Raw genomic sequence first — 19,690 nt, forward strand, 5'->3', positions numbered from 1 at the left:
CAACAACCACCACGATGTGAACTTCTCACCTCGGATCTCAGTGAGCGCGCGCGCGGTGCAACAGCTTCCGGATATATCGTGACGTCACGCGGCAGCAGGAGGTGACATGACGTCACTAGCGGGGTTCATCACACAATCACCTCCCCAACAAGCAGCGGTGTAATTGAATAAATTATGTTAATGAGCCGGGCCCATGTGGAGTGATTGGGCTTGGCTGCTGAACCCGTCGCAATGAAATAGCGACGGTTTTCATGAATAAATTATGTTAATGAACCGCCAGTCAAAAGCGCGGTGGAGGGGGTGGGATTGAATATCTTGGTGACATGACGTCACTAGCGGGGAACAGCTTTCCCTGGCGTCTCACGCCGACGAGTTAATGAGCGGTGACGTCACGGTGCGCGTGTACACTCGGTGCGCGTGTACACTCGGTGCGCGTGTACACTCGGTGCGCGTGTACACTCGGTGCGCGTGTACACTCGGTGCGCGTGTACACTCGGTGCGCGTGTACACTCGGTGCGCGTGTACACTCGGTGCGCGTGTACACTCGGTGCGCGTGTACACTCGGTGCGCGTGTACACTCGGTGCGCGTGTACACTCGGTGCGCGTGTACACTCGGTGCGCGTGTACACTCGGTGCGCGTGTACACTCGGTGCGCGTGTACACTCGGTGCGCGTGTACACTCGGTGCGCGTGTACACTCGGTGCGCGTGTACACTCGGTGCGCGTGTACACTCGGTGCGCGTGTACACTCGGTGCGCGTGTACACTCGGTGCGCGTGTACACTCGGTGCGCGTGTACACTCGGTGCGCGTGTACACTCGGTGCGCGTGTACACTCGGTGCGCGTGTACACTCGGTGCGCGTGTACACTCGGTGCGCGTGTACACTCGGTGCGCGTGTACACTCGGTGCGCGTGTACACTCTGTGCGCGTGTACACTCTGTGCGCGTGTACACTCTGTGCGCGTGTACACTCTGTGCGCGTGTACACTCTGTGCGCGTGTACACTCTGTGCGCGTGTACACTCTGTGCGCGTGTACACTCTGTGCGCGTGTACACTCTGTGCGCGTGTACACTCTGTGCGCGTGTACACTCTGTGCGCGTGTACACTCTGTGCGCGTGTACACTCTGTGCGCGTGTACACTCTGTGCGCGTGTACACTCTGTGCGCGTGTACAAACTGTGCGCGTGTACAAACTGTGCGCGTGTACAAACTGTGCGCGTGTACACTGTGTGCGTGTACACTGTGTGTACAAACTGTGTGTGTGTACCCTGTGCGTGTACACTGTGTGTGTGTACACTGTGTGTGTGTACTATGTGCGTGTACGCTGTGTGTGTACACTGTGTGTGTACAAACTGTGTGTGTGTGTGTACACTGTGTGTGTACACTGTGTGTACAAACTATGTGTGTATGTGTGTACACTGTGTGTTGGCACAGTCGGGGGTACAGATGGTGCATCGGCCAGTCAACTGAGTCAGTCGACCCATGGCACCTGGGTCTACCCCGTGCACATAGCCTGACACCTCAGCCAGCCATCTCATTGAGTAGCCATTACCAGATCATCAGCAGATGCAACAGGGCTGACCAGCAGGGAAACAGGTCCCTGCGGGGTGGGCTGGTAGGAACGAACAAATGAATGGCTATAATAAAATAAAATGGCGGGGGTACGATACGAAGGGAGAGTTTGAGGCCTAGTTCTAGGCTTTAGGCCTAGCTGTAGGCTTTAGGCCGCTGTGAGTTAATTTTAAACTATCTCAGGTAATTATAAGGGAATGTTACACTTGTTTAGCCAGGAAAGCCTCACTGAGTCTAAAGGTTTTTGTAGGGTCCTGCCAAGTGTTTGCAGTAGGGGGCGATGTTGCTACACGTAATCGGACATCGGACGGACGGACGATATAATCTATTGTAGGCTGGTTCACTTCGTTCCTACCAGTATATTCCCTTAACTATAACCAGTCATCGATAAGCATATTATTTTTAACCGCGACGAATGCAATTTATTTATACGGCCATTGTGAGCTCCTCAAACTACGTAATTATTGAACATGCTATGTAATGTGTAATAAACCCCGTTGAGACGTCAATTGAGAATTCTTTATTCAGTTTTGTTCACAGCTTCCACCACATTCGTTCCTCCAGTTCCCTTGCTCCTTCACGCTGTTGGCTGACAGCGTGAGAGAGAGACTGCGGCGGCCCGCCACGTGGCAGGCTCCGGACCACGGCACCAGCCACGTGGCTTCTCCGCTCCTTTAAATCCCTGGCCCACGTGATGCCCCGCAGCCAATCCTCAGCCACACCCCTGGAACTTTCCCGAAGCTAATGTACGGCTCCAGGGCCACGCCCCTAACTCGACTCCCCATTGGTTGCGGGCTGAGGCCGGCAGAGCCCATCATTATTATCCAGGTGTAACCTCACATTACAAATGTAATGCATTGGGCCAGAGTGAATTTCTGTCACAAGCCGAGTTGAACAGGAAATGGTTCCAACTCCTGGTCACGCAGCTTTAGATGGGCCTGCCCAAAATCATAAAAATCCTCAACGAATGTGAGCAGAGGCAGAGACATCGAAATCAAGGAACCCAAAGCACCAAGCCTATTTAGGGTACCATAGGCCTGCTGTACTCGATCGACAGAAAATACAGCCGCCCCTTGAATATCGTAGGTTACGTTCTTGGAAAATGCCGCGCGACAGCTAGAAACGCGATATTCAATACTTAAGCCTTACCCAAGTAATGGCGTTAGGTAAACGTCAACTAAAATTTCCATCACAATTAAAATACGTACTGTATTCCAAATCAACTAAAAATTAAACAATTGAAATAAAGATTGGGAAACCGTGTCTCATGCTTTTGGTTACAGGTCTACCCAACACTTATGGTCACACATGCTGTCTGCTTCTACTCGACCTTGTCCGAAAAGTCCTCCCAAAACTCCACATCCACAAATGGATGTGATTTGTCTCGGGCTCCATTAGTGACCTGGAAGTCAAACCCTAGAGCCTTCACAGGTCACCTTCACGAATGGTGACGTTTCCCAGCTGCCATCTTTATTGGGTCCTTGCATCACAAACGATGGGCTTATGGAACTTCAAATTTCACACGTCAATCTCAGACTCTGCTCCTTGTAGACCTCCTTACACGTGTTTCAGTTTCAAGACAATTCAAAAGGCCTTCCAATTGTACATTAAGTGGTTTTTAATGTGTGTTCCCTGGCAGTTGTGAAGATTTGATTACTGTGTAAATGCATTCCAAGACAGAGCAGGCGTTAGATTCCGTGGAGGCGAGTTCTGCTCTTGGTGACATCACAAGCCAGAGAGAGGGGGAGGCCCTGACGTAACCCACTCGTTAATTTGAGGTGACGTCTTCAGAGGGAGCGTCTACATATATAGGTAAACATGTGGTAAACAAGGTGGGATATCAATGCAGACAGATATATCTAAAGTTTTATTTAAATAGAAGTTAAAATTCAATAAAACCTAGGCTAGAATACAAATCTGTAACAAAAATCCACGATGCACTTAAAAGGTTTCTCTCCTGTGTGTGTTCTCTGGTGTGATTTAAGAATGGATGACCGTGCAAACGCCTTCTCACACACACTGCACTTAAAAGGTTTCTCTCCTGTGTGTGTTCTTTGGTGGGTCTGAAGATGTGATGACTGTGCAAACGCCTTCTCACACACAGTGCACTTGAAAGGTTTCTTTCCTGTGTGTGTTCTCTGGTGGGTCTTAAGATTTGATGACTTTGTAAACGCCTTCCTACACAGAGTGCACTTAAAAAGTTTCTCTCCTGTGTGTGTTCTCTGGTGCTGTGTCAAGTTTCCAGTACGATCCGTGCTGTTTGCATGCTGGTCGCATTGTTTCCTTCTTGTACTGAACTGCGCTGAGTGCCTTTGCTCCATCAGGCCAATTCTGCAGAGCGAGGGTCAGCTGCAGACAGAAAAGCATGTCCACACCATCTATGTGAGTATTGAGGCACAGAGGAATGCATATATACACAGTCACACATGACTTACACATCTATACATATTCATATTTTTATGATATAGTGAAAGAGATTCCCCAATTCATCACACGGGCTGTTATGGCACACAATGCGAGGGCAAATGGTCATAGATATGCCTGGACACCCTAGTGTCTTCAAAATTAATGTTTACCAAAAACTCCAAGCACACAATTTTGGTTGTCTAGCTACAACAGGAATATTTATTTAAGAAAAATTAGCTAACATAGCAAAGCCTGTTGAAAAGAATACTATTTGTATTATGCAGAAATGTATAAATTAATGTTCATTTGCAACTTAGAGGTGTGAAGCCAGGCTCAGATGAGCTTGAATGCGAGGATGAACAGATCTAACTTAAGCTGCATATGTGCAGTGTTAATTTCCTGACTGTTTCCATTCTTATAAAATTTTGTTCTGTACCTGTTGAATTCCATGATGAAATGGGGCCTTGCATATGTTCTAGAAAAAGATCACCTCCCTGGGAAAATCTTGACTTAAAACTTTCGTGACAGCAGGAATTCATATTCTCTGGTTATTTCGGTAAAGTCACATAGATAGAAAATAATAATACAAATAAAGTGAATAGAAGAAAAAAAAACGACTAATGTAGACTGTAGCCTGGTTCTTAACCTCGGCGAGTGTATTGGCAGTCTATAATGTAGACTATTGCCTGTTTTTTTGACGAGACCTTTGCAATGGACTAGACCTTGGCGATGGACACTCACAGCTTTGTGTAATAACAGCCATAGAGGGTTCACATGGGGATTGGCTTGCCGGTCCCGCTTTGTAGCCAATAAGGGGTGAGCCAGGGAGCATGGCCTCGGCGTGATCACGGCATGTTAGCAGGGGTGATTGGCCTGGACAATCGGGGCCTCAGCTAATGGGAAGCCGGATCAGAGGCGTGGTCCCGGGATTGACAGGGAACCATCGGGAACGGTCAACGCTGTCTACGGAGGATTGGCTGGGGGGTACCACGTGACGAAGGGATTAAGAGAGAGAGGGAGAGAGAAGTCGGGAGCAGACTTGGGAACGAGAAGAGCAGGAGTCACGCGCGTACGGGGCTCTGGGTGCCACGTGCGCGGTGGGGACTTGGCGGGAAGTCTGCCCGCTTTCCGTTGTCTGTCAGCAACGGGGAGTGTGTGAAGTGTAACTGTGGAAGTTGAAAATAAAAAGGACTGATTCCGGAAGCCGTCTCAAGAAGGTTTATTACATTGGTATAGATAAAAAGTCCAGGCAGCTCCAACAGTGTTACAGAGCCTAATGAAAGAATGCTGCTAAACTAATTTGAAGTGAGACTTTGGATGCCAAACCAGAGCTGGTCGTGAACACATTAACCAGGTATAGGAGCTCCTCCACCACGTGTAGAACTACCTGATTATTCATGGAGAGCTGAGCAGGTGCAGTGTTGTATGACATTAAATTCCCAGGGAGGTGTTCTTTTGGTCTTTCGGTAAAGTCACGTCACTTTACCGAAAGACCCAAAGAATATGAATTCCTGCAGTCACGAAAGCGTTAAGTCAAGCTTTTCCCAGGGAGGTGATCTTTTTGTAGAACATATGCAAGGCCCCATTTCGTCATGGAATTCTCCAGGTACAGAACAAGATTCTCCAACTCAATGTCATTGAGTAGCCATGACCAGATCATCAACATGCGTAACAAAGTTGTCCAGCAGGGGACAATCCCTTGACTTCAGCCAGGCATCGATTAGCGTATCATTGTTACTGTATGAAATGCATTTTTTATAGGGCCATTCCGAGCTTCTCAAAACACAATTATTTGAAAATGCTACGTAATGTAATGCATGGGGCCAGAGGGAATTTCAGCCACAAACCAAATTGAACAGGAAAGGGATCCGACTCCTGGTCACGCAGCTTTAGAAGGGCCATCCAAAAATCATAAAAATCCTCAACGAATGTGAGCAGAGGCAGAGATATCGAAAACAAAAAACAATCCAAAACCCCAAGCCTCTTTATGGTATTATAGGCCGTAATTACACCAAGAAAGCAGAAAACTAGTTTCTGCTGAAATCCGTACTCCTGTGCTATAGCTGATGGACAGAAAATACAGCAGCCCCTTGAATAGCGCGGAGGTTACATTCTTGAAAAGTGCCGTGCGAAAGCTAAAATGCCGATGTTCAATACTAAAGCCTTACCTAAATAATGGGGTGAGGTTAACGGCAACTAAAATATACATCACAATTTAAATAAGTACTGTACTCCCAATAAACTAAATTACTGAAATAAATGTGGAGAAACCGTATACAAAACATTCCAAGATGAGTATAAATGTATATAAATTAAGCACTCTGTGTGTTTTTTTGAGAACCAAATTGCGCCAACACTTTGAAACATACACACATCAAAAATTCCATGCGTACTCAAGGGAAAGTTATTATGTTTTTCACACAATTTTTAGCTTACCTGTTCACCTTCAACACCTGTAACACCTGCACACTCCAACACCCCGCTGCTGCTATATTTTTCTCATTTACCACATTATCCTTACATATTATCAGGCCTGCATTTTTGCCACAAAATTCATTAACTTCCGGCTCCTTACTGTCCTTTCTACACACGCACGGCTCACCTCTAATATACTGCAATATTTTATCATGGGACCTTTGCCAGTACCAAAATATGAGAATAGGTTTTCCCCATTTTTCTGGCAACGAAACAGGTGTTAAGATGTTAAAACACCAAACTGAAACCTTTTACAAGGAATCATGTGTGCATTAACCACAATACTTGTGGTCAGAATGCAAACAAAAACACTGATAGAAAATGCATGGTCTGCTGCTGAGGCAGACTGTTGTAAAAGGTTTGAAATGGGTGTAGCCCAAGGGTCATAAAGAAGTGGCCGGGGCTAGTGATGTTAATGTAATAAATTAGCATGTTAATGTGAAATCGAAGAGTAGTGCAATCCAAAGCGGCCTCCCTACAAGACAGAGAAGGAGCGAGGCTCTACCTGGGTAAACAACAACTACCACCACGACAACAATAACCACGATGTGAACTTCTCACTTCGGATCTCAGTGAGCGCGCACGAAAATAAATCACGCTTGCGAACACAGAGCGCACGCCTGGGATACACTGCCGAGATCATCGATGACCTCACCACCGCGAAAGTTCAGCAGTATCTGACAAGCACAACGGGGTGGCAGCCAGATGCGATCTGCCCTAATCCCCCATCTAACACCCTTGCCGAGCACGCGTGTGTGTGAGAGATTTGCGTGCGGAATTCCGACGGCTGGGACAGGATAGCACCATTGCAAGTATTCTTCCAGAGGAGGAGGTGAGGGGGGGGGGATGGAAGGAGGAAGCCTCCGGGACCCCGTAAGACAACCCCAGGATGGGTGGCAAGGATACAGACCGGCATAGGAGATCACAGGCCATGAGACCCAAGTACGTGAGGAGGTAACCCAAGTATGTGGGGAGGTGACCCAAGTACACCTGAATGTGACCAAGCTGCAGTCCACAGCGGAGATAGTCCAGTCCGAGGTGGGAGGGCTACGCTCTATGGTCGGGGGGCTAACCAGGCGAGTATCTCAATAGGAGGCAGAACTCGAACAAATGCGCACTGGGAGGGTAAGGGGGAGTGGACAAGGGGCCTCCTATGGAGCCACCGCCCTTCCCCGTGCGTGCTATCTATGCGACCAATGGGGGCATCTCGTGAGAGACAGTCCCCAGATCGCCCGCGCGAGAGAAGCACCAGGGTTAAACACCAAGGCCTCCCTAAAGAGGGGACCACAGAGGGGTGCAATCGACGTGGTCCCAACACAAATAAACTGTCGTGATAATGGTGAGCGAGTGACCCCCAGGCAGATGCAGACAACAACACCCCAGAATGCGGCGACTGCGGGTGACTGGCTGCGGGAGCTTGTGGCAGGAATAATGGGGGCCACGTTGCTCGTGGAAGGGCAGGTGAACAGGCGGCGTACCCAGATTCTGCTGGACACGGGGGGCGGTAACGTCACTCGTGAGTGCAACACACTGCAGCGTGGTCGGGGTTGATGTGAGCCGCCTACAGGCCCCAGATCGTGCGCTGCACACTGCAAGTGGAAGTGGGATGGGACTGCTGGGGAGGGTCACCCTTAAGGGTCGCCTCGGACACCAGGTGTGTAACCAGGAGTTATACGTGTCGAGCGTGTTATGCCACGAGTGTATTGTATTGCAGGTACCAACCTCCTAGAAAAGTTGGGGCTCAACGTGCAGCCCCGCCGTGGAGGGCAGCGGGGAGCGGATTCCTTTCTTGGGACAAGAGCCGGGTTGCCCTCGTTTCGAGCCCGTGGCCGCTATCCTGGCGTCGGCCGTCACCGTCGGCATTGGTGTTCCACTGGGTTTTCCGTTTTTCTCCCAAACCTAAACTCAAAATATATTTGGTGGTGGTCAAACAGTCCAATGCAGGACCCTCCTGAAACATAATCTTTAACTGCTAAGTAAGAAATTAAATTGGAAAACCCTCAAACACAGTACACTATTTTTATTTTACCAGGTGAGGCCATCTGAGCTGCATAGCTCTATTTCAGAATCGACCTGGACACAAATGATAGCTCAACTTTGTGGGTTATAATATGGAAATGTTTTGCAGCCAAATTCTCAAAATGCATGTTTCTAAATGTTGAGAAAAATCAATGCCACTACAGGGAGAGAAAAAAAAAATGTAAACTGCAATTATAAATGCGTCAGGGTTGGAATCGAACCCACGCACGCAGAGTACGCTCACGGAGTACACTAACACAAATGAGTACACTCGCTCACTCGGATTATTTTTTCTCCGGGTCCTTCGATTTTCCCCTCCACATTTAGTAACATGCATTTAGATTATTTGGCTGCTACAATCTTCCACGTGAAAAGCCATTTCGTTGAGCTATCATCTATGGCCAGGTGGCTTCTGACAAATAATCTAACAGCTCTGTGAGCCTTGGTTGGTAATATAAAAATAGTTTACACCATTTGAATCTCATTTGCCATTAAAAAATATAATTGTTTTTTTACCCTTTTATCTGGCAACAAAACTGACTCGTTTTTTACGAGGAATCATGTTTGCATAGACCACAATACCTGCAGTCATAATGCAAACAAAAAACATAACTCTGATAATGTATGCACTGTCCTTAAAGTAGATTGGTCCACACCCGAGACAGCTTTCCTTAGAGCCTAGTCTCACATGGTGTTGGACCAGATGACGCCAAAAGGCGCACAACTCAAAGACAATGCACCATCCGAGAGAGAGACTAGGCTCTAAGGAAAACTGTCTCGGGTGTGGACCAATCAACTTCAAGGACAGTGCATACATTATCAGAGTTATGTTTTTTGTTTGCATTATGACTGCAGGTATTGTGGTCTATGCAAACATGACTCCTCGTAAAGAAGGTGTCAGTTTTGTTGCCAGATAAAAGGGTAAAAAAACAATTATAAAAATAGTTGTTCATCGGTCTAAAGGGTGCATCAGCAAAACCAACTCGGCAGAACGCTCCTGAATTAGAGTGCTGAGACTCATTGTGGTCATGTACTCGAGTGTGCACCATGGTGGCTGGGAGATGTTTACTGCCTCTCATGGATTACAGGAGGTGGTGGGTTCGATCGCGACCCCTCCTGTATATTTGGAGTTTGCGTGTCTCTCTCTCTCCCCGTGGTCGCGTGGATTTTCCTCCGGATCCTCAGGGTTTTCCCCTCCACATTTAGAGTAAACATCACCACACGTTTAGAGTATTTGACCGACATACATTTCCACACGTTGATAAGCCACTTTGTTGTCGGTAGGTCGCTTCTGAAAACAAGAGCGGTATAGCAGCTGAAGTGGACTTGGCCTGGTAGGATAAAAAAAACTGTAGAAATAATTAAAAGAAACAAAGTTTCAAAGTAGTGAGCCAGATGAAGACAAATTAAACTTAAGCAGAGAATTAAAGCAAATGCAATCAGGCGAGGGCAGGAGGCAAGGCCCCGCATGGGTAGGCCCCGCGTTGTAATGTTCCAACCTGGACATCGCTGCTACTCAATTGATATCCCTATGAGAGGAGCGAGGCTCTGCCTGAGTAAACAACAACAACAACCACCACAACAACAACCACGATGTCAACTTCTCACCTCGGATCTCAGTGAGCGCGCGCGCAGTGCAACAGCTTCCGGATATATCGTGACGTCACGCGGCAGCAGGAGGTGACATGACGTCACTAGCGGAGTTCATCACACAATCCCCTCCCCCAACAAGCAGCTGTGTAATTGAATAAATTATGTTAATGAACCGGGCCCACGTGGGGTGATTGGGCTTGGCTGCTGAACCCGTTGCAATGAACTAGCTTTTCCCAAAAAAGGATTTTTACTGGAACAGAAATCGACAGTGACCAACTAGACGTGACGTCACGCTCAAAAGCGCGGTCTAGGGGGGGTTGGGGGGTTGAATACCTTGGTGACATGACGTCACTAGCGGGGTACAGCTCTCCCTGGCGTCTCGCGCCGACAAGTTAATGAGTGGTGACGTCAGAGAGCGAGGTCAGGGTTAGAGTTTAAGTTTATTTAGATTACATTTCTATTGTTGCCTCTCTTGAACAGAGACCCCTTGGGTGTGTGAGCTCAACAACAACGTGAACATTATTGTGTGTGTACACTGTGTGCGTGTACACTGTGTGTACAAACTGTGTGTGTGTGCACTGTGTGTGTACAAACTGTGTGTGTACACTGTGTGTGTTTACAAACTGTGTGTGTACACTGTGTGTACAAACTGTGTGTGTGTGTGTGTGTACACTGTGTGTGTGTACACTGAGTATACAATGTGTATGTGTACACACTGTGTGTGTGTACAAACTGTGTGTGTACACTGTGTGTACAAACTGTGTGTGTTTGTGTGTACACTGTGTGTTGGCACAGTCGGGGGTACAGGTGATGCATCGGCCAGTCAGCTGAGTCAGTCGACCCATGGCACCTGAGTCAACCCCGTGCACATAGCCTGGCACAAGCGCCATGGTGACGTCACCGCCACTAAGTGGCGAATGGTGGTTGTTGTTCTTGTTACTGTGTGTGTCCGTCAAAACAACCCCCTACCTCCTCGTGGTGCCGGACGGGCAACGTTGTCGTGGACAGTGCTGTGGGGGGAGGGCCAATTCCTATTAGACTTTCCCCTGGGAGCTCTGGACGGATGCGAGAGCGTGGTACTCCCTCCACCTTCAATAAATCACAACTAAACCACGTCTAAGATATCTAATTAATAAGCTTGTGCCGGAGGCCCCGAGGGGACAGGTGTCTATGACGTCTCCTGCTTAAACCCCATCTGACGGAGCTAGGAGATTGAATCTCTACCTCGAGAAACAACAAAAAACCACTACGGATGGCCACGTGGAATGTGCGAACGCTCACTGCGGAGGAGAGGCTGCCACTCCTCTGTCGGGCACTGGACCGGTACCGCCTAGATCTCTGTGACATTCAGGCGGTCCAGTGGACCGGCTCCGGCTCCAGCCACTATGAGGGTGGACAGTCCTCTGCTCAGGGCAGGAGACTACTAAACAACAGGGAGTGGCTCTTCTTCTGAACAAAAGAATGAAGGCAGTGTGGGAGCGTGGCGGTGAGGTGTGGAAAGCTATGAGCCAGGCTACTTTGGGCTCGCCTTCCCATCAACCGGAGGTGAGGAGTGGTGGTCGTGGTTACTTATGCCCCCACTGAAGACGAACATCTGTGGAGAGATGCAGGCAAGGCCGATGTGTCAGATGCCTTCTATGACCTCCTGTCACAGGTGCTAGCTAAAGTGGCCCCTCGGGATAGAGTCATCTTGTTGGGTGACTTCAATGCCCGAGTTGGTCATGATACTGGCACTTGGTCTGGAGTGATTGGAAGGCTTGGGCCAGATTAGCTCAATAACAACGGCAGGAGGCTGCTAGATTTTTGTGCAGCCCATGGGCTTGTAGTTACCAACACGCTCTTCCGGCATCGGCGCATCCACACAACAACATGGATGCACGCCGGGTCCAAGCAAGAACATCTGCTGGGCTACATAGTGACGGACCAGCGGATGCGAGCCCATGTCCTTGACACCAGGACCTACCGTGGAGCTGATCTGCCCTCTGACCATCGACTTGTCATCTGTAAGATGCGCCTGCCATTCTTCCACTCCGGTGGTGGGTGTACACCCAGGACCCCATTCCAAACTAAGGTGGCCTGACCTCAGCTAGCTAATGAAAGTTGCAAGCGAGAATTTCATCATCGCTTGCGGCTGGGGTTGGCATCGTCCCCCACTCCTCCAGATGTCGAGGGTAAGTGACTCATGCAGGTGCAATGGCTGCTTAAGTACGCAATCCAGACCTCCCCAGAAACCCTGGCTGACAGAGGTGTTCAGGGTAGTTGAGAAAAAGCGACAGACCCACTCTAATTGTCTACAGCATCCCACGTCAGAGAAGGAGGAGGCTTACCGCAGCCTTCGCTTGGACGTTCGGAGAGCCGTGAGGCACTGCAAGGATGGGTGGTGGTCGCGGGTTGCTGTGGAGATGGAGTCTGCCTCAATGGCCCGCGATCACAAATCCCGATTTAACTCCATCAAAAAAGTATCCTGCAGCGCCACACCTTTTACCATCATTTTGGGAAAAAACGGTGATCCAATTTCCGACTGCCAGGAACAGGTTTGCAGATTTGCTGAGCATTTTTGTGAAGTCCTGGGGGAGGGGAAATCCCTCGACATGGGAAACATCGTGGGACAAAGTGGAGATGACCCTACGGAGGCTGCGGTGCCCCAAATATTTGAAGAAGTCACCCCCTGTGAGTGGCTGGCTGAGGTGCCATCTGTTGAGGAAGTACTAAAGGCGATCCAGAGTCTGAGACCAGGAAAGGCACCGGGCAGAGATGATCTCCCAAGCGAAATGCTGAGGGAGGGTGGCGTTTGTGCACAGACTGCCCTACATGATATCATAACAACAGTCTGGACCACGGGACGGGTTCCGCAGGACTGGAAGGATGCCCTGGTGGTCCCCCTATTTAAAAAGGGAGCCCGCACAGACTATAACAACTACAGGGGCATCTCACTCCTCAGTGTGCCGGGAAAGGTCCTGGCAAAGATTATTCAACATCGCCTTGCTAGGCACGCTGAGGAGAGGCTTGTGGAGCCTCAATGTGGTTTCAGGAAAGGGTGGTCCTGCACGGATGCCATATTTTCTCTCCGTCTGCTACAGCAGAGGTATAGGGAATTCCAACAAGACTTACATCTCTGCTTTATTGACCTGGTCAAGGCCTACGATACCATCAGGAGGCCTGGGCTCTGGGTTGTTCTTCGAGCTTTCGGAGTCCCTGACCCTCTGCTCACGATAATTAGGACCTTCATGATGGTGAGTGGGCCTGGGTAAAACTGCGTGGCCGGGAGTCGGAGCCATTCGCTGTACACCTTGGGGTGTGACAGGGATGTCCTCTCGCTCCGACATTATTTAACATCTATTTTGACCACGTAGTTCGTGAGGCCTTCAATAGCTGTACAGAAGGAATTTCCATCTGGTACAGATATAATGGGAGGCTGATCGATGCTCGGGTGCGGCCAAGGGATGGCTCCCTATTGCTCAACCATGTTATGTATGCCGATGATCTGGTAATCGCTGCTCACTGCTGATAAACCTGGAGCTTGCCACTAAGAGGTGGGGCCTTACCATCAGCCCCACCAAATCTAAGCACCTGCCAGGGTATTTTGTACAATGGGACACTCCACACCCACAACTCCCAATTGGTGATGGGGCAGTTGTGGAGAAAGTGTAAAGTTTCCCATATCTGGGCAGTGTGCTTATGACCGGCTCCGATTTAACAGCAGAGGTCTCACTCCGAATCAGTCGAGCGGCATTATATTTTCATCGGTTGCGTAATGCTGTGCGGAAGCTACCTCGTCTGTCGCTCCGCACGAAGTTTCAGGTCTTCTCGGCCACAGTCATTCCCTCCCTTCTCTACGCTTGGAAAACATGGACCCCCCTAATGGAACATCTTCGCTGGTTAGAAACATTTATGCTGGCCTGCCTACGATCCATCCTGGGTTTAACCAGGCTGGATTGTGTGAGAAGCTCACAAATCCTTGAAAGATGTTGATAAAGTCCCATCGGTGAGCTCCTCCGGCAGGATAGGCTGCGTTGGCTGGGCCATGTAGCCCGCATACCAAGTCACCGCATGCCTAAACAGCTTTTGTTTGGCCGGATCGAGGGGGCTAAACGGGCGCGGCATGGGCTAGAGAAGAAATTGAGTGATGTGATACAGGAGGATGTGGAGCTGAGTGGACTTACCGATGACTGGTACCAGCGGTGTCAAGATCGGCTTTTGTGAAGGAGGCTCGTGAAGGACTCTACTGGGCAGTTGGAGGCAGTCGCCCTCCAACAACAAAGGAGGGCGGAGGAGCGACGGTCACAACGAGTGGAGCGCCGGGTGGCTAAAGCACAGCAAGTTGGCACAATAGGGGGCACAGGTGGTGCATCACCCACTCATCTCAGTAAGTTGACCCGTGGCACCTGGCTCTGCCCCGTGACCTCCTGCCAGCGGGCGTTCGACACTTCACGTGGCCTCAAGGTGCACATAGCCTGGCACAAGCGTCGTGGTGACGTCACCGCCACTTAGTGGCGAATGGTGGTTGTTGTATACTGTGCGGGTACACTGTGTGTTTCCGCTGTATGTGTACATAATACGTCTACACTGCGTATGTGCGTACAGTGTGTGGGTGGTCCGAATCAGTCAGGCGGCATTATCGTTTCATCAGCTGCGCGATGCTGTGTGGAAGCTACCTGGTCTGTCCCTCCGCACGGAGCTTCGGGTCTTCTCGGCCACAGTCATACCCTCCCTTCTATAGGCATGTGAAACGTGGACCCCTCTAAAAGGACCATCTGCACCAGTTAGGAACATTCAGGCTGCCATGCCTACTCAGATTGAGGGAAGCCAGGTGGTAGCACATTCTCTATTTATTGCAGAAGTTCAAGGTTCAAATCAGACAGGCACCCCTGTCTACTCCAGTAATATTAACCAAAATATGCACCGTCTGCTTAACAGCGGATGTACACATACTATTGTGTCATTCAAAACGCAGTCATTGCATGTTAGTGTCATGGTCAATATTTGGGTAATTCCAAACATCCAGAAATTACATAATGGAGATTACACATCAATTATCGTCCCCTACTGACAGACTCATGCCTACATGAAGGCTGGTCCAGGGCCACCTTATGCCACACAGGTGCAGCAGCCTCTTGGGGGTGCTCTTAGAGTATTTGTGATGAGATATTATACAAAGCTCCGAGTTTCTGAGGCGATTAAGCAAGCGCCATATAAATGATAATATTATTATAACAGAGTGAATGCTGGGGAGCTTATTGCCTCTCGCTCCTAGTTAGAGATCTACCCAACCCACAGGTCCGCTAATACTGGCTGCTCTTACTCTGCAGGTTGAATCGAGGAATGTAGTGTTCAACTTCACATTCTATTCATTAAAGGCCTGTGACAAATGTGAATCTATTGGGGCTTCATTGTCTCAAGCTTACACATCAACCGGGTCTCCATTTGACTTTGTATTGTCGAAGAATTTCACCCACACCTCTACTTGCACATACTGCTTGGAGTTGCCTCGCTCTGCATCAGAATTCTCCTCCTGATTCACGTTGCCTCCATCGATGTGAAGGTCTTATTTTGGAGTTGAATCTTCATCTACACATTTTATCTTCAATTATTCGCTATTCACCATCACTTCGATTTCAGACTCCACTCCTTGGGGATCTTCTGATGCCTGTGTTCTTATCTGGTGTCTTTGAAGATGTGATCATGAATGTGCAAACGCCTTCCCTTACAGAGTGCACTTGAAGGATTTATCTTCTGTGTGTGTTCTCTGGTGTTTATTAAGAGCAGATGAAACTGAAAATGCTTTGCCACACACACTGCACTTGAAGGGTTTTTTTCCGGTGTGTGTTCTCTGGTGGCTCTGAAGAACTGATGACCATGCAAATTTCTTCTCACACACAGTGCACTTGAAGGGTTTCTCTCATGTGTGAGAAGTTCCCTAGTGCTGTGTCAAATTTCCAGTACGATCCGTGCTGTATGCACACTGGTCGCATTGTTTCCTTCTTGTACCGAGCATCGCTGAGTGCCTTTGCTCCATCAGGCCATTTCTGCAGAGGAAGCGCAAATGCAGACAGAAAAAAAATATCCACACCATCTACGTCAGTATCGAGGCACAGAGGAATGCATATATACACAGTCACACGTGACTTACACGTCCATATTTTTTCATATATTCATGATATAGTAAAAAAGATTCCCCAATTCATCACATGGGCTGTTAAGGCACACAATTGGAGGGCTAATGGTCATACATATGCCTGGAAACCCTAGTATCTTCAAAATGAATGTCAACCCAAAACTTCAAGCACACAATTTTGGCTGTCTGGCTACAAAAAGAAAATTTATAATAATTAAGCAAACATAGCAAAGGATGTTGAAAATACGACTATTTGTATTATGCAGAAATGTATAAATTAATGTTCAATCGCAAGTTAGAGGCGTGAAGCCAGGTTCAGACTTGTTTGAATGCTTTGATGAACAGATCTAACTTCAGCTGGAAATGTGCTGTGTTAATTTCTTGACTTTATCCATTCTTAGAAAAAGTTCCAGAATAAAACAGAAATAAACAATTGTTTTGATTTAACCTGCGTGTTCAATAGAGTTAATATATTATACACGAGATACAAACTTGACACTGTCACACACTGGCATGGTAAAAATGGGGTGGTGTGTCCAGAACCATGCCTGGCCGCCTTCATCTGCTCAGTATTAATGTTTCCTCACTTCACCATGTAATTAATTGAGGATCATTCAACATAGAAGTCCATAATAAGTTCGGCTTTCACTTATCAATGATGTTTGCTGTCGACGATTATCAAACTCTAATTGTTGAATTCATAATGCAGTGATATAACTGCGCCACCGCTCCTCGCATAGATAAAGTCTTACATACACATACATTGCACGTGGATCATTAACATGTGCTATAAATAACAGCCACCATTCCAATCAGATGCTTACCCTGGTTTCTCACCGTCCGTGGCTCCGCCCCCTACCTGCCAACCCGTCTGTGTTGTGTGTGTCTTAACTGCTATCTCCGCCTCGCTGTGCGCTGCGTTGCACCGCTAGCTGAGTAGTTAACCTTGCGTCCAATAAACCCTCAGAGCCAGGATGAACATCTGACTCCAAACGTCATTTATTGAATTTAACGAGGTAAAACTGGTAAGAAAACAGCACAGATACAACATCTGTTAATACACGGAAACACCAACACAATGAATGAACACCACATCATCATACCATTGTCTTAGATAACATGTTTCTCAACAATAGATCCTGGATGGACCAGGCCCCTACATTACCACTGAATAACTATACAAGAGCATAAGCTGCTGTTACATAAAGGCACATCGTGTATTCATCACATTGCACCCCAAATGTACATTATTACACATAACACTGAATTGTGGATGAGATATTTCGTCATCCTTGCTCTCAGGATCGCAATAAAGTTACTTGGGTACAAGTTTGACTCGATTTATTAAATTACAAGTAACATTCACAATAAGGAAAGTACAGTAGCAGGCTTCGTTGTTAACTAGCACTCGTATTTATCATAACAATTTAACAGCATTATAAAGGCATTTACATCATTATAACGGTCATTATAACATTATAACAGCATTGCCAATATTATAAGAACATAAACGAACTTACAAACAATGCTTCTTAAAGTCCCACAATGGACAATTGCGGCTGGCTTCACTGGGACGCGATGTGTGCCGCCATCTTGAATTATGTGTGTAATGGCCGACGCCCGCGTGGTTGAGCGGAAATCTTAAATCGCAACTTCCTGGTCACGTGACCAAAATTAGCATCAAAAACAGGAAATCCCTATGTACATACGCCCCCCCTCCCCCCCATCTGCCGTGAGGCAAAACCCCTGCCGTGAGGCAGAACAGTCTATAAACTGTTGCCTGCTTCTTTACCTCACTCAGTGTACTGCCAGCCTTTCATGTCGACTGTATCCTGCTTTTTCAGCTTCTGACCATATTGCCAGCTTTTTATGTCTACTGTAGCAATGCTTATGTCATTGAGTCAGCATACTGGCAGTCTGTAATCTAGACTGTAGCCTACTTCTCAACTTACCCGTACGTACTGCTGCTCTTTAATGTAAACTTATTTCATCTTATTTCTTCAATGCATTTCTATTGTTTCGATTGCACACGCCACACTATTTACTGATATGTAGTACTACGATGCCGATTAAAATGTTATACTGCTAAATACGTTGGATTTTCTTAGCTACAGCATTTCGTCTATCGTTTTGTGACATTCGTGGGAACATCACCCATTTAAATTTTGCCGTACCGCACCTTTACTTTCCACCAAAGCGGGGAGCACGCAGGGAGGTTCAATGTCCCAAATATTATTGACCTTGCTTTCTTACGGTGGGTGAGGAACATTGTGCGAGAGGCATTGTTCTTCCATACCAAGAAAACACCATCGCACAATTTCTTGACACTAACGGAGCATACGATGCCCTACAATAACACATTTTTCTATCGCAAGGCCAAGATGGGTACCACGTCAAGATTCCTCCAATTACAAAGCTGCAGGACAAAGACATCCTCACGAAACTGTCTCCTCTAAAAAAACGTATATTCTTTCGTGATCATGGACAGAGGAGAACACCACATTATGGTGCGCCAACCTCTTTCACCAGTATGTTGTCGATGAGTATGCCAACATTGAGAGTGAGCGCCTTCTTTACATTCTACTGAATCAAAACCGCCTGCATGTGAACAGTATGCTCATCTCTGGGACTCCATCAATGCCGAAGGAGATGCAAACTGTCAAAATGTGGGATGATTAGTTATTTTGCCTTCATCCTTCACAACTCCACCAAGATACACACAGTGTGTGTGTGTACACTGTGTGTGTGTACACTGTTGAGCACACTGTGTGTGTACACTGTGTGTGTGTACACACTGTGGGGGGCACAGTCATCTCAGTCAGTCTGATGTGTACACACACAGTGTACACACACACAATAATGTCCACATTGTTGTTGCTGAGCTCACACACCCAAGGGGTCTCTGTTCAAGGGAGGGAGCAATGGAAAATTAATCTAATTCAACTTAAACTCCAAACCCGCTCTGTGACGTCACCACTCAGCATTACCTCATCGGCGTGAAACGCCAGGGGGAGGTGTACCTCGCTAGTGACGTCATGTCACCAAGGTATTCACCCCACCCCGTCCAACGCGCCCTTGAGCGTGACGTCACCTCTGCCTGGATCACTTTCGTTATCTGTTCAAGTACTATCCTTATTTGGGCAAAGCCACACCCAGTGACTGGCTGCTCATTAACATAATTTATTCGTATAGTCACTTTGAGATGTTTTCTTGTTCATGTTTTGTTTTTTTGTTTGTTGCGGTTGCACCCGATTCAAGAGCCGAATGGCTCACTGGGCTATACCAAATAAATGAAACTTGAAAAAAAAACGTTTGGGCCAGGCTCATTAACATAATTTATATAAGTTACAGAGCCGCTCATTGTGGGAGGGGAGTGTTTTGTCCATCGCAAGTGACGTCATGTCACCTGCTGCTGCCGCGTGACGTCACGAGGTAACTGAAAGTTGCCGCTCCGCGCGGGAACTGAAATCCGAGGTGAGAAATTCTCATCGCGGTTGTGGTGGTGGTTGTTG

General features: G+C 47.8%; 2 protein-coding genes and 1 pseudogene across 2 annotated transcripts in view; 1 reads left to right on the plus strand and 2 right to left on the minus strand.

Annotated features, from left to right (window-relative positions):
- LOC133361559 (zinc finger protein 239-like) overlaps window positions 1–81 on the minus strand; it is a 39,174-nt gene extending 39,093 nt beyond the window's left edge. Inside the window, exon 1 of the mRNA XM_061580485.1 lies at window positions 30–81. The gene's annotated coding sequence lies outside the window, so the exon portion shown is untranslated. The remainder of the gene's footprint in view (window positions 1–29) is intronic.
- LOC133361554 (uncharacterized) overlaps window positions 1–19,690 on the plus strand; it is a 173,658-nt pseudogene that overhangs the window by 132,917 nt on the left and 21,051 nt on the right.
- Window positions 2,120–10,140, minus strand: LOC133361561 (protein krueppel-like). The gene is made up of 3 exons (XM_061580488.1): window positions 10,079–10,140; window positions 8,174–8,350; window positions 2,120–3,919 (listed from the first exon to the last, which is right to left on the minus strand). Exon 3 carries the CDS (start codon window positions 3,889–3,891, stop codon window positions 3,475–3,477), a length of 417 nt encoding a protein of 138 aa, XP_061436472.1. The 5' UTR covers window positions 3,892–3,919; window positions 8,174–8,350; window positions 10,079–10,140; the 3' UTR covers window positions 2,120–3,474.

This window comes from Lethenteron reissneri, unplaced genomic scaffold (genome assembly GCF_015708825.2).
Source record: "Lethenteron reissneri isolate LAM-NWPU_2019-01 unplaced genomic scaffold, ASM1570882v1 scaffold_114, whole genome shotgun sequence".
Taxonomy (NCBI): Eukaryota; Metazoa; Chordata; class Hyperoartia; order Petromyzontiformes; family Petromyzontidae; genus Lethenteron; species Lethenteron reissneri.